Genomic DNA, 16844 nt, shown 5'->3' with positions numbered 1-16844 from the left:
TGAGTTGCATATGTTCTTCAATTGTAGGAACACAGTCCTTACTTTACCAATCCTTGTTTTTAAATATGCATAAGATCCTCCTTGCTTATCAATGATACTGTCCAAGTACGTGAAACATTCCACGTCTTTCAGAGTTTCAGTATCAAGTGTGATTGTATTGGTGTTCTCTGAGTTGTATTTGAGGATGTTACTTTTTCTCTTATGTATGTTAAGACCTACTGATGCAGAGAATGCTGCTATACTAGTTGTCTTCATCTTCATTTATTGATGTGTATGGGATAGAAGGTGTAGGTCATCTGCGAATTTCAAATCTTCTAATTGATTCCGAACTCTCCATTATATTCCGTATTTCCTCTCAGATATCTAGGTTTTTGTAATCTAGTCGATCACCAGAGAAAAGGATGTATACAGTAAACAATTTTATCTAACATAGTAGCTGTTCTATTCACTTGGTGCTGTTTACTTGTATCTTCCTATTGTTATTTAGGACTGCAATTTATCAGTCTCTTGTTGGCATATGTGCATCCTATGCGGACTGCCTTGATATTATCTGAAGTCATAAGCTTTATAAGCAAAGATGGATGGTGGCTAGCAGCGGAACCCAGGGTGCGCGTCTTGTTCTATTTGGGACTCGTCAGCTGGATGTACCTGCATATCAGGATTGATATTCTTTCTGGGACTCGGACCCAGTACCGTTCGCTTCAAACGCCATCGCGTTATCCACTGAGCTACTGAGTCCTGATAACCACCAACTTGTGCAATGGGGTGAAGTTGTATTCACTTGTTGTTGTTTACTTGTATCTTCCCATTGTTGTTTAAGACTGCAATTTATCAGTCTCTTGTTGGTATCTGTGCATTCTATGCGGAGTGCCTCGATAATGCCTGATAGTGTTCGAGTTCCAAAGTGAACATCAACAAGTCTGGGATGCAGGTGCATCCAGTTGACGAGTCCCAAATCGGACAAAACGCGAGTCAAACTGGATTCCACACCTAGCCACGATTCATCTTTACTTATAGTAGCTGTTCATTGTTAAACAGTCTTAAACTGACATAGAATAGTTGTTCGATGTCCTTCGTTCATTCTCTTTTTTTCTTTCTTTCTTTTTTTTCTTTCCTAGTTCCAGACAATGATTCTATCTATAAATCTAAATTAGATAGTCGACGTTCAACATTAAGCTCTATATCAACTACATGTTTTCCATTAAATTTTCGTCATTTAAAAAGAAAATCATGTTATGATGAAAATATAAAATTTAATGAAATGACACCATCCTTTGAAAAGATCTCTCAACCAACTAACGGTACTAATAATGATGATGGTGAAGGTGGTGGTGGTGATGGTGATAAGTTAATTTATAAGAATCAAACAAATACCATAGTAACACCTAATTGTAAAGTGAACTATGATCTAGATGAGAAAATTTGTACAAATCCGATTGTAAGTTTATTATTATTATTGAATAATCAAGGTCTGTTGTTTTTGGTTGTTTTTATATCATGGATTGATTTTAACAAAGGCAACTATTGAACAGTAGAAATCATTGAACAGTTGTGTTGGTCATGATATGAAACCTTCTAGAATTAAGAACTCATTGTTATGACTTTATAAAAGAAGGCTGTTGCCAATTCGATATTGATTTTTATGTTCGGCTTCTATCCACCAATGGAAATACAACTTTTCCGACCTTAATACTGTGCCAAATCAATGATGTTCAACTGGTATGAGCAGTCTAGCGTCCTTATTGGTTCCTTGTCCGTCTAACCCTTCCAATTGAGTCCAGACCACCAATTATAACTTTCACAGACAGATCACATCATACCATAAAATAGAAAATAATATTTATAGAAGATCAAGTCAAATGTGACTGTGAGTTTGGGAGACAATAATCAATAAACTGAATCTAATTTAGGGACAGTAAACCGTATAATAATAATCCATAAGTCAAAATGAAGCTTATCATAAGAGGAATATAGATATACATAATCTAATTACTGAATAATAGTCCATTAATAGATCTCGGAAGTTACCCGTGCTTTCATTATCACTAGGATATAACAATCATAGTTTTAACAGAAATCTAAATCTGGAAGTTTACCACCCTGAAATGAGTATTATTAATCACTATGCAATTAAAACAATTAATCCTTTTTGATAAACTTCGTTAGTGTTGTAGTGAATGAGAACCCGAGTGGGAACAATCGAATGCATTCGACACTACAATACAGAATATCTCACTAAATTCTGATAACCATACAATAAGTAGTTAATTTGCAAAATAATAATCAATGGTCTCAATCCTGACTGTTCCTTCTGTAAATATCAGTCCATCTTCTCTGATTTGATTGTTCATGCATTTTCATACCAATTGCGTGCCGTTCCTGTCTTTTCCTTATTCATCTTCCGCCAAAAATACATTCTATGCCTGACCACCAACATATACTACTTATGTGGATATAAGTAACCCATACCACAGTGTGATAAGAAGAAGAAGATTATCAGAACTATGTGATGATAACATTAGCACAATACATTTCGAACAATCTGATCACATGTAATATACTTGTTAAGAACTAGACCAGACTAGAAATGGAGGGTAAGAGAAGACAAAGATAATAAAGAAAATAATGCGAAAACAATTTGAACCCTAATCACTCTGGATAGTACGTTAATGTTACCAGAGTAGGTTTAAAGTGAGAACAAACTGTTTTTGAATAGACGCGCGTTTCGTCCTATTTGGGACTCGTCAATTGACTATCAGGACTCAGTAGCTGAGTGGATAACGCGATGGCGTTTGAAGCGAAAGTCACTGGGTTCGAGTCACAGAGTGAACATCAAATCTGAGACGCAGATACACCCAGCTGACGAGTCCCAAATAGGATGAAACGCGCATCCTGGATTCCACTACTAGCCACTATCCATCTTCGCTTATAGTGCTTGCGAATTAAGGCTATATCGAGGCAATACGCACAGTGTGCACACAAGCTAATAAAAGACTGATTAATTGTAGTGTTCGAATCTCGTGAGTGCGGGATCGTGAATGCACACTGCCACTGAGGAGTCCCATAATAGGACAAAACGGCCGTCCAGTGCTTCCAGGTTTTCCATGGTGGTCTAGCTTCAACTGACAAATTGGGTTTAATCACATAGTTCTGATAATCATCGTCTTCTTACATTCAGTGATTTAATGGTTGCTTACCATTAATTGATTTATAGTCATAGCATTGATATCATCCATTTCGTTTGATATTACCAGTCTCCATTGATATTAGTTTAACTTTATTGATTAGTTGTAATCATGATTCGATTGAAGCTAGATCACCATGGAAAACCTGGAAGCACTGGATGGCAGTTTTGTCCCATTTTGGGACTCCTCAGCGGCAGTGCGCATCCATGATCCTGCACTCGTGAGATTCTGAAGAGTCCCATAGTGAGACAAAACGGCCATCCAGTGCCTCCAGGTTTTCCATGGTGTTATAGCTTCAATTAAATCATCATTTCAACCTTGAAGAATATTGAAATCTCCACAAAACCTCTTCTATTTATCGATTAGATCTTCTCATAAGAAACATTAGTCTTATTTCTAAGGTAATAACAATATTTAATTGTACAAAATCAAAGAAGAAAAAAATAATTGAATTTACCATTGAACTATAAGGTCGATGGAAAGGTTTCAATGGTTTAACTAAGATTGATACACACCTTAATAATATCATAACTAATATAATTAGATTTCAGGTTGATCACAATAAAACAGAATGACATTAAGCAAATCTTTGATCTTTATTGTTTGATAGAGAAATATAGTTTTGTAAGCTGTTATGAATGAGAAGATCAATTAGGGACAATCAAAATCTAAGATCTATGCAGTAAATACTTTGTTACCACATCAATCATTCACTAAATTCATTTGATATGTTCACTGATGACTGGCTCCATGAGGTAATTCTTGGAGTTCTAGTAAGAATTCGTGACCAGTGGAGCTGATCCATGTCAGGTAGAGAGAGGTATCTATCTCAGTACAATGGAAGTTGGTCGCGCAATTTCGTGGATTGGTTGAGGTTAGAAATTGACACTGTTGGATGCCGGCCGGCTCAGTGGTCTATCGGTTAAGTGCTCTATATTTAGGTTCACCAACATATTCATCATTGCGAAATAACCTAACCTAATCAATAGTGTTTCGTTTGAAATTTCTATGAGTGGTTCTTATTTATTTATTTATTTAAACACATAAATATTGGTACAACGAAGCACCAGATAAATATGCGCCGCACAAATCTCATTTGATTTGTGTGAGGGCTGTGATAATGCCCAGGTACCCAAACTGAAACAGGTGGTTTTCTTAAGGGGCCACAACCGGAGCCTTCGACCAAAAGATCTGATCCACAAGGCAGTGGAGGATCGAGATGAGATGCAGTCCCATGGTAGCAGGTGACCAACAATTGATTCATATGTCATTTGTTCCCTCAGGATACTGGAGTCAGCCCATGTGCACCATTGGTTTGTAATCGGGGTTTTCCAACTCCCCTAGGTGGACTTTCTGTGTCCACCAACCCGGTTAAAGTTCGTGACGGACATTCGCTTTTCGTCCCCTCAATTTCGTAAACAACATTAATGCCACGAGAATGCAGTGACTATGACTTCCCTGGTAGAGGCTATATACGCTTGGCCATATGAGAGCATTTCAAGAGGGAGAACTGACTCTCCCCACTTTCGGCCGTACCAGGGCCTTTGGGGGCCTAGGTAGTGAGTGGTTCACCGACTATTCTTTAAATTATTGGACACATTGAAGCAAACAATTCATGAATATCTACATGTTAATCAGTGTGAATACTACTAATAACCGGAAATATATGTACATAGATCTATATAAGAAACAGATGTATATATGTATTTACAACTAATGTAAACTACGATAGTTATCTTAAAAAGATAACTATTTACCCCCAATTCACATAAAGATGCGCACACACACACACACTCAAACATTACTGATCATATGATTGGTTACATAACAACACTGTTCATCCAAGATATTTACCCAGAACTGTTAACATGAATAATGGAAAGTGTTTTCGTTCGAGATTTCATCATTGTCACCAATGAATCACTTATCATGTTTGCATTCACTTAGTATTGTTTGTTTGAATCTTCCCAGAGTGAACAGCAACTCTGAGATGCCGGTACATCCAGCTTACGAGTCCCAAATAGGACGAAACGCGCGTCAAACTGGATTCCACTACTAGCCACTATCCATCTCTGCTTATAATGCTTGGGTATTGTTCACGTGAATTGTATACTGGAGAAATATTTTGTGTAAGGTAGTAATTGTCAGTAAACTGTGTATGAATAAAGTGAACGATGTTAATGTTCTGTATGAGATTCGAATATGTGTGGATGAGTGTGACTGTTAGAGATGATATACTGCATTTGTATGACAGTCAGAGAACTGTAAAGTTGAATAGTGGTTTGATGATAATATTGTTGAAGTTTCATATAACGGACTAGCTAATCTTAGTTATACAGTATTAGTAGATCAGAAAACACTAGACAGTTGCTTCACTCTTGTGTTGAGGAGTGAGCATCATCAACCTTTCCCGAAATCGGACTAAGGAATCAGAGTTGTCTAATGTATACTTAAACTACATCCAGTTTCCATCAATCCACAATGTTGCTCAACCATCTTTCATGATTGTGTATTGTGAAGTTGTCTTATTATTATTATTATTATTTAAACACATAAATATTGGTACAAGGAAGCACCAGATACATATGCGCCATACAAATCTCATTCGATTTGTGTGAGGGCTGTGATACTGCCCAGGTGCCCAAACTGAAGAAGCTGGTTTTCTTAGAGGCCCACACCCGGAGCCTTTGACCTAAAGATCTGATCCACAAGGCAGTGGAGCATCATGAAGAGAAACAGTCCCGTGGTAGATGGTGACCAACGATTGATTCATACGCCATTTGTCCCTTCAGGATACTGGAGCCCATGTGCACCATTGGTTTGGAATCAGGGTTTTCCAACTCCCCTAGGTGGACTCGCCTTGTCCACCAACCCGGTTAAAGCTCCGGACATTCGCTTTTTGTCCTCTCAATTTCGTAAACAACACCACAATGGTGAGAAGGTAGTGAGTAGGACTTCCCTGACAGAGGCTATATATTCGCTGGCCATGTGAGAGCATTTCGAGAGGGAGAACGGACTCTCCCCACTCTCGACCGTACCAGGGCATCTGGGGGCAATGTCTTTATTTCGCAAGGAAACAGATATCCAATACTCTCGTATTCTTGACGGTGTATTGTATGATGTCATTAACGGATGAAAACTGACTATTTGATTAAATACCTTACAAGAGACTTTATAAAACAACTATCGAAGGTGAAGGAATGTTTTCTAACTAATTCCCAACTATAACATGAACTCACTCAGTTATTTGACGGAAAGGAACAGTATTTCTTCTTAAGAAAACATCATGACATTCATATATTAGAACTGTAAAGAACCCTAAGATGAATATGTTTGATGTTCCTTCTGAGAAGTATACGATTGGTTGGCACGTTGCGTGTCATCAATGTTCAATGGATTGAAATGTCATTTGAAATGACGTCACATAATATCAGTTGGAAATGTTTCCGTTAATCTTGACCGACTGAGACTTAGACGCTAAAACAGAACTCAATGATTAGGTCAAGACTGAATATTGAGCTTAGTGACTATTTCCATTTATAACACAACCGAAATCTACAGTTACTTGTTTATTACCGGTAATCGTTGGACATTTCGGTAGGTTTCAATGTCAGTCTAATTGACAGACGAACATTTCAGTTGTAACCAAATTGCTGATTAACATGAAATAATGCTTTGATGGAAGTCATTGCATAACTTCCATACACTTGATAGATTACAACAAACATACAATATAGACAATGAATGTTTAGTTGATATGGTATGTATATGTATGTATATGCTCATGTAGAAGAATCAAAATGATAGTTTATTGAGATCTCCATTGAAACAAACAAACAAACAATATTTATTCTAATAGTTGAGACCATGAGTCAGTTGAAGCTAGACCACCATGGATAACTTGGAAGCACTGGACGGTCGTTTCGTCTCATTGTGGGATTCCCCAGCAGTGCGCACCTACGATCCAACTCGCGAGATTCAAACCCATGACCTAACAGTCTCGCAAGCGGACGCTTAACCTCTTCAACACTTCGCCAGCATGCAGAGGTGTTAATGACCAACTTCAACTAATCCACGAAATAGAGCAACTCATGATCTCAACTATTAAAATTACTATAATATCCACAAAAACCCCCTTTCTGTTATGAATATTCATTCTCCTTAATATTAAATGGATTAACTAATTTTGATATCTGAATGAAATAATGGAAAAGGCTAAGTGAACTTATCAATGAAACGGATAATCCATAAGAAAAATCGAATCTACTTCAATGATGAACTGAGAAAATGAAAGACAGTTGGAAACAATAGTCACTGATAATTGATAATCAATTAGCCGTTTGTGGTGTGGAGTTTATAAGTTGAGTGTAGGTCATCAATGCGCCTATCTATCTATCTATCTATCTATCTATCTATCTACCTAACCTACTAACTAATATATCAAATATTCTTTTAGTCTATATCTCTCTGCCAGTAATTGTATCATGCTGTCAGTCATAATATATGCTGACTGACTTGAGTAAACTAGTAATTCAGGGGATGGAAAACTTTGAATAATATGAAAGTGATATTGGAACATTCAATGTCTTGTTTCAATTGAAAGTGTCTTTGAACTAATTGATAAGAGTGATGTAGTTTCTTGGCGTTTGAATAAGGTGTTTACGGTATGCTGTGTAATAAAACACTGATATCTTCATATACGATTTGACGTTTACGAAAGAACTGTTATTGAATTACCAAAGGGGAAAGTTTCTGATTGACTGAATCATCTAAATAATGCAAAAATGTTATGAGCACCATTGAACTGATTAAGAGCGTTCACTTAATGATTCCTATGCAATTATTCTCATTAGATAACTATAAAGGTGATTACTGATTGGCTATTTGACACTATTGATCTATCATTATACTGCTGAAGACGTCATGACTTTCCCGCCTTCCTCTCGTGAATAAATCCATTCCTGTTTATAGACATAGGTTTACAATATAGTAGTATTGTGGTGTGTACTACTGATGTTGACTGATATAAGCAGTATGTATTATCAATCGAACGTGAAATACCTGGCGGTAGAAGGTTAAGAAGATCGAAGAGAACAAGGCGAGAACAGAGAGTGATTGGTGTGGAATTGAAAGAACAATGAAGTCTGAGACAATTGATTAACATTTTGCAAATGAATTATTTTTTCTATTATCCCTATTCGATACTCTCGTTCATTACAGTATGTACGGTACAAGACGGATAGAAATTCGTCTGAGGAAAGCTATTTAATTCATAACTCGTATTCTATTCTAATTTCCTGTATATATGTTAATGATTGTGTGTTTAGGGAGAGATTAATGAAGAGTTTCCTTTATAAACAACTAGTAGTACGCATCCTCGGTCCTGCACTCAAGGGACTCGGAACCAGGAACTTCAGTCTCATGCACGAACGCTTAAAGTGTAGACCACTGAGCCGGCATCGAATGGTGTTAGTGTTTAACTTTAATCGATCCATGATCTTGCACAATTTTTCATTCATTATGTGAGGTGGATAACTGTCTCCACACGACATTCATTGGACTTTACTAGTCATGAATTCTCACTAGAACTCCAGGAGATACAACTTAAAGCTAGTTACTAATGTGAACATGCTTATCATCGATATGGGGACTTGTGGAGACTGTAGAATTTTAGCAGAATCTTAGCTAGACTACCACTAAACACGTAGAAGCACCGAGTGGCTCATTCATGATCTTGCTCGCGAGATGTATACTCCCAGTCTGGAATCCCGCCTACAGGATAGTGGTTACGTACTGCTGAAGAGCTCCTCACTAGTTAGTGTTTATTCATTGTTCAATGCTAACACTTTAAAATTATCCTAAGATTATTAATCAGTACAATCTGTTTATTGATAAATTTCCTTTATTTTCCCTCATTAAAACAATCAACTGTAACGATTTCAGTTTCATTTGAATCGAAAACAAACAAAAAAAGGAAACTTTTTGTTACTAAGTCAATCGAGAAAAAAAGAACACAGAATTAATGTTGAATTGATGGCAACCAACTGTTTGTTTGAATTAAATGATATAAAAAACAAAGGGGAAATATGTAGCTGTTTGAAATAGGAAAGAATTTCGTATGGCCAATATATATGGTTGCGGTGTATTTTTGTTCATCAGTTAAACGCTTCCGTTGCTTTGTCGCTGAAAAAAAAGCCATTGTGATTAACTTCTTTCTGTGAGTGTGTGTTTGTACGTGTGTAGTAGTAGTAGTAGTAGTAGTAGTAGTGTGTTGTAATCTACTTATATCCACATAAATAGTATATGGTAATGGTCAGACATAGAATGTATTTTGGCAGAAGATCGTTAAGGAAAGAACAGGAATAAAGAGCAATCGTTACGAAAATAAATGGACAATGAAAACAGAGAAGATGAACTGATATTTACAGAAGAAACAGTTAAGATTGAGAAAATTGATTGTTATTTTGCAAATTAACTACTGACTGTATGGTTATCAGAGTTCAGTGAGATAGTCTGTAATTTGTACTTAAAGACATTCGATTGTCCTCACCTGTATTCTTGTTCACTACAGTAGTAGCTGTAGTAGTAGTCGACGTCGTAGTTAGTATTAGTAGTGGTAGTCGTAGTAGTAGTGGTACTAGTAGACGTAGTCATAGTAGTAGGGATTTATAAGTAGTAATGTTTTATAATAGAAATGTTTTATAGGTCCTAAGTATTTTGGCTTAAAATATAGAGAGTACTTTGGATAAGGTCGGGCTATTATTATCACATGCATTCATACACTTACCTTTTTCTCCGAACGACTTATGAAAATCTAACCAAATGGTACAGAAAACAGAGTAAAGAAAATGATCCATTGTTCAATACCCTGGTAGAGCCTTTGAGCAACACTAAAATGACTTTGAAAATGTCCATCTTGTAACTAGGATCAAATGAGTAACACTAAAGTGACCTTTAGAATGTCCACTTACTAACTAGGATTAAATGAGGGTTATAAACCAGTGTGAGGAATTATAATTATAATTTACAATTGATGGTTAAGGTTAGGAATCAGATTCAATGTGTTCATCACGAATTGACATCAATTATAATACCAAAACTGTGGTTAGCTAAATGAATGAATGAGTTTCGCGCCAAAAATCCAAGACCTGGTATCTTAAATCTGATTGGTTCGTTCATAAATTATAGTCTCAGAAGGGGTTTTGTGAAGATCTTAGTAATATTTTTATAGTTGAAATCATGAGCCAATTGAAGCTAGACCACCATGGAAAACCTGGAAGCAATGGACGGCCATTTCGTCCTATTGTGAGACTTCTCAGCAATGCGCATCCACGATCCCGCACTCACAAGATTCGAACCCAGTACCTACCAGTCTCACGCCAAACCACTTAAACTCTAGACCACTGAACGGGCATCCAACGGTGTTATTGTCTAACCTCAACCAATCCACGATTTTGAGCAACCGTTTATCATTTGTCTTCAGTGAGTTGATATATCTACAACAGACTTGATTGAACTCCACTGGTTACTGCTTCCCACTAGAACTCAAGGAAGTATCTCTTGAAGTCAGTCACTAGTGAGCATATGATTATAGGTCAGAAGGGGTTTTGTGGAGATTTCAGTATTTTTCTAGTTGAAATCATGAGTCAATTGAAGCTAGATCATCATGGAAAACCAGGAAGCACTGAACGGCCGTTTCGTCCTACTATGAGACTCTTCAGCAATGAAAAAATTGTTTATAGAATGATTATTACTCATTCATGAGTAAATATTGATGAAAGTTTTTTTTTTCTTTTTTTTTTCTCCTAGCAACAAAAACATTGTTTAAAATATCATTCAACTAATTTAGAAATACCTAATCAATATAATGAAACTATATCACCAAGTATAGAAACTTATCCAGAATCAACAAATCAAATATCACTTCATGTACCAAAGTTACTATCCATCAATAAAAGTTTAAGTAATGATTGTGAACTATCATTACGTATAAGAAGAGTATCAATGATGTTACAAAGTAGACAAGATATGACAGCACATTCATGTAATAATCAATTGAATCAAAGTATTGATTATGGTACAAGTAAATTGTAAGTTATACATTTTTGTGTGTGTGTGCAAATTATGAATTTGTTCAATGTATGTAAAGATATTTCCATCTTCTAGATTTCCTTGAAGTAAAGCACAGTTTCATCTGTTGAGAACTAAAGGACTGAAGGTTAACAATAGTCCAATGGATGACAATATGACAGGTGATTTAACCATTTGTGAGGAGATGAAGTTTCATGGTAGCCGGTGACCAATAATTGATTCATATGCTATTTGTTCCCTCAGGATACTGGAGTTAGCTTATGTGCACCATTGGTTTGGAATGAAGGTTTCCCAACTCCTCTAGGTGGACTTTCCGTGTCCACCAACCCGGTTAAAGCTCCTACTGGACATTCGCTTTTCGTCCTCTCAATTTCGTAAACAACACCTCCACCACGAGAATACAGTTAATAGAACTACCCTGGTAGAGGCTATATATGCGTGGCCATGTGAGAGCATTATGAGAGGGAGAGCGGAATCTCCTCACTCTCGGCCGTACCAAAGCATTTGGGGCAAAAGTAAAACTGTCAACAAAGATAAAGTAGGTAGTCCTACCAGTAAATTATCGAACGTGGGAATTAATAGATACCTAGAAACTAGTTTACTTTAAAATTAAAATCTTGCGCTTATTTAACCACTGGAATTCAAGAGGATGAAGGTATCGCTTATCCAGGTTCTTTCTGAAATAGTATATGGATTACAGTCAAGGCATTTCAGATAATTCTCAGTGATGAATTAAATGCAAAAAATCTTAATGTTATCATCAAACGATAGCATCTCTTAACTATGAGGTATTCTTACCAATATCTAAATATTTAAATTTTAAACTATTTTCATTGCTAACAACATAACCGAAAATGCGAATTCTATTAGTTGAAAATTAATATCAGTACAGGATTATAGAGGTCGTTAAATTGTAATGAGATCACGAATCTAATGAAATTATATATTCATCGAAGTCTTGGAAGAACTGAACTGCTGTTTTGTTCTAGTATAAGACATCTCTTCAGTCCTTATTAAGCCCTGTGGCTTCAGTCTCACGAGCAAGTACTTGGCCTCTAGACCATTGGATCGATATTCAGTGATTTACAAGTGTAACCTGAATCAAACGAGGACATTGGGTGATCATCTTATCATGCACTCATTAGTGAGTAACAGAGAGAGATAATTAGAAAGTTCCAGATCGCAGTCGTGAATAGCGAAGTTCAACCATATCGAGTATGAGGAACTTACTCACCGAAGATAATGAAAGGTGGATTACTTGTACACCGTTAGATGACGGCTTAGTAATCTAGAGGTTAAACATTCACTCCTGAAACTGAAATTTCTCAATTCGATTTCTAGTTATGGAGTTACGGATAACCATTGTTGAAGATTGCTGTACTAGTATGGTATCCTTGTTGAGGGCTTCCAGGTATAAAAGAAATGGAATTTACACTGTCTCTGTATGTGTGAATACTTTAAATGTACTGATTGGCTTACAGTCTCTGATGTCGGATTGCTGATATGAGATAATACACATTATTTATGTCTAAGAATGGGAGTAATTCTTATAAGAGTTTAATATCCGTTAAAGAATTATTGAAAACAAAGCAGAAAGTGACAGTTCACGTTTAAAACCCTTGCAATACATATGCACAACTTCATATGATGAGGTCAAACTGTAGGATTGTCATATCATTTAGAAATCACAGTACATATGAAGAAAAATCTAGGGATATGCTTTTACAAATCCATTCAGTCAGTTAAACAATTTGACTTTGATTCTGAGTTCACTTCAGCTTAAAGTTATGAGTTCGCACTACTAAGAAGCGGTAAATTAGAACTAACTGAACAACTTATAACTCCGCTTGTAGCCCCTCCAAGAGGCTACTTACGGTCACAAGCCCGGATAAAGGACAAGGGTTGAGCATGGGGTTGTGTACTCACTTTTACATCACTGATTCTGTCATTAAAGAATCTGAAAAAATTAAAACATTAATCAGAAAATAATCAAATCTCATACATCCATCATCTTCCAGGTTTTCTATGGTGATCAGTCTTCAATTAACTAATGAACTTACTTAGTAAATTACTTTAATATACCTAAAAGCCCATCTGATATTAATCAACATATGCTCATTAGTGACTGGCTTCAAGAGGTATATCGTAGAGTTCTAGTGAGAAGCAGTGATCAATGGAGTTCAACCAGGTCTGTTGTGAGATAGTAACTCACTGAAGATAATGATGTACGAGTGTTCAATTTCATGGATTGGTTGAAATTAGACGTTAGGAATAAGATTTATATTTTGATGATTGGGGTTAGGAATTAGATTTAATATTTTCATCATCAACTGGCATTAGCTATAATGTCAAAAATCTATTTAGCTAGATGAATGAATGAATATCGCACCAAAAATCAAGATGTGTTACCTTAAGTCTGATTGGTTTGTTCATAAATTTTAATCTCTCCAGAAAAGGTATATTCAACAGATATAATTGTCTAATTTCTACGATTGCGCATTATTTTAGATTGGTTGAAGTTAAACATTAACACCACTGAATGCTGGTTTAGTTGTCTAGAGGTTGAGCATTCTCATGCGATACTGTAAGTCATAGATATGAGTCCTGAGTGCAAGATTGTGGATGTGTACTACTGAGTAGTCTCATACTATAACAAAACAACTCTACAGTACTTCCAGATTTTCCAGAATGTTCTAGATTAAATTAATTCATGAATTCAACTATTAAATCACTGCAATCTACACAACCCCTCACCCCTCTTTTTTAGATATAGTTAACTTTAAAATGTCACATAGTTACTTGTAAAAAAATCCATATCATAAGTTATTCACGACTTAAACTCATTAAAAATCTGTCCATCATAACAGGTTAGTTCAATATTTCATTAATAGTCTTATACCATTTTTATACTACTTATATAAATAGGTATTAAACACCTTAGATTTCGAATTATTCATTTTTATAATGTCATATTCTATTCTTTTCAATGAATGACTATAGTCCTTATATATATATATATATATACTCATAGTCTCTAGGGTATGTCTTTCTTCATAATCAATTAAAATTTCTCGGTTTCCCTATCCACCCCTCTCTCATTCTCCCTCCCTTTCTCCCCCCCCCTACTGTTTCCCTCTTTTAATCCTCTCTTGTTATTTCTTTCTGTTTTTTTCTCTTTATAAATCTGTGAAATAAAAATTGATTGATACAATGAAATGGTTGAATAAATAAAAGGGTCAACCTATTCTAACAAATAGTTGAAAGAAGAAAAAGAAAAAAAAAGAAAACTTGATATTGTTTTTTGTTCTTTGTTTTTTTTCATTTATTTATTTACATTTATGAACATTCCTAGTAACAATAAGTGACAAAAAAAAGTGGGAATGACCTTCATCCTTCTTCTTCTTCTTCTTCTTCCTCTTCTTCTCCACCTTAGAAACTATCAAAAGATATAATTTCAGTAGTATCGTTTATTTGTACAAAAAAACGAATAGATTTCTCTTTTTTTTTATATGTGTCAAAAAACTGTTTAACATATATTCATGTCCAATAGTTTGTATGTTGCTTAGTTGTTTGTTTGTATGGGTGGGTGGTTGTTCGTTTTGGTTTCTTGGGGTCGAACGATTTGTTTCAGTTCATGACCGAAATAAAGTGAAATGCGTGCAAATTGAAAAAAAAAAAGAAGGATTGAAAAGACTTTAGGAAAGATTTTTTTGAAAAACCAGAAAAAACAAAAAAAGAAAAGCCGTGGAATTATCTGTGATTCCAAACCAATGGTACTCATGGTCTCCAATATCTTGAGGGAATAAATGGCGTATGAATTTGTTGTTGGTCACCAGCTACCATGGGACTAGATCTCCTTGCGTCGCTTCATTGTTTTGTGGATCAGACCTATAGGTTGGAGGCTCCAGGTGTGGCCCCCTAAGAAAACCACCTGCTTTAGTTTGGGCATCTGGGCATTATCACAGCTCTCACAGTAATCAAATGAGATTTGTGTAGTGCATATGTATTTTGTGCTCCTTTGTACCAATATATATGTGTTTAAATAAATAAGTAAATAAAATCAATAGTTGAGATCATGAGTCAATTGAAGCTAGACCACCATGGAAAACCTGGAAGCATTAGACGGCCGTTTCGTCCTATTGTGGGAATCTTCAGTGGTAGTGCGCATCCACGATCTTGCCTAACGAGCTTCGAACCCAGGACTTATTGGTCTCGCGCGCGAGCGCCTAGCCTTTAGACCACTGAGTTAGGCGGCATCCAATGCTGTTAATGTCTATCTTCAACCAATCCATGAAATTGAGTGACACATCCACCACTGTCTTCAATGAGTTGCTATCTCTTACCAGTTAGAAGCTGGCAGTCTAGTCAATCGACATCTAAATAATGTACATTCTTTTCGATGTTTATTGTCTGCCAGCAATCACGATATCTCTGATTGGGACTTTTGTAACTTGTACATAGAAAAGTTGTACACTTTTCAGAAACGCACAAGAATAGGTTATGCGATTAATAGCCATAATGGTGTATTAAAACCAACAAAATTAAAAAAGTTGTTGAAATAAGTAGCCTAGATTCACTTAGTATTGTTTGTTTGAATTTTACCATTGATGCTTAGGACTGCAACTGGCCAGTCTTTTATTGGTATATGTGCATACTGTGCGTATTGCCTCAATATAGCCTTAATTCACAAGCATAATAAGCAAAGATGGATAGTGACTAGCAGTGGGATCCAGGACGAAACAAAGCATTTATTTGAGACTCGTCAGCTCGATGTGCCTGCACTGTAGAGCTGATGTTAACTCCGGGACTCGAACCCAGCTCCTTTCGCTTCAATAAGATACTGACCAGTTACAGTCCTAAGCATCAATGGGAAGATTCAAACAAACAATACTAACTGAATTCAAACTTCACCCTATTGTACTAGCAGTCGGCTATCAGAACTCAGTAGCTGAGTGGTTAACGCGATGGCGTTTGAAGCGGACGATACTGGGTTTGAGTCTCAGAGTGAACATCAACTCTGAGATGCAGGGACATCCATCTGACAAGTCCCAAATAGGACGAAACGTGCGTCAAACTGGATTCCACTGCTAGCCACTATCCATCTTTCTTATAGGTAGCCTAGATGTTCAAGTAAGCCGCCAAATAAATAAAGAGACGCATTGTATCTAATGTGAAGATTGGTCAATGTTAGTTTATGTTAGATTGTGAACTATTACAATAAGGATAATAATGAATATTTGTTTCATTCATCTTCACATTATGTCATCATTGAGGAAAATATTGGGGTTTTGTTTAATCGTCTAAACATCATATACATTCTATAAAACTAGAATGTCATGTGTTCAGTCAGTGAGTTGGACTGCGAGCAAATATTATTAGTAATCAACGGACCACGATGAAGTAAGTATAAAGCTGAATGCTTCCCAACCTGATCTCATTCCATGACCAAAGCTGTTATGAGCTGTTTAAATCATTGTATGGTAACTCAGTGGTGTGAAGGTTAAGCCCATGCAACGAGACACGTAGCTCTTGAGTTCAGTTTTTGAAATGGAAGTGAATATTCATTTG

General features: G+C 36.1%; 1 protein-coding gene across 1 annotated transcript in view; it reads left to right on the top strand.

Moving 5' to 3' along the window:
- Window positions 1–6514: 6514 nt before the first annotated feature.
- Window positions 6515–16844, top strand: part of Smp_139410 (hypothetical protein) — a gene marked incomplete at both ends in the record, with an annotated part of 54656 nt that continues 44326 nt past the window's right edge. The window contains 2 exons of the mRNA XM_018798812.1: window positions 6515–6556; window positions 10995–11275. Coding sequence (XP_018653717.1) covers window positions 6515–6556; window positions 10995–11275 — 323 coding nt within the window. The remainder of the gene's footprint in view (window positions 6557–10994; window positions 11276–16844) is intronic.

The sequence above is a fragment of the Schistosoma mansoni genome, chromosome 7 (assembly GCF_000237925.1).
Source record: "Schistosoma mansoni strain Puerto Rico chromosome 7, complete genome".
In the NCBI taxonomy this organism is placed as follows: Eukaryota; Metazoa; Platyhelminthes; class Trematoda; order Strigeidida; family Schistosomatidae; genus Schistosoma; species Schistosoma mansoni.
The sequence above is the reverse complement of the archived record's forward strand: the minus strand, read 5'-3'. Positions and strand labels throughout refer to the sequence as shown.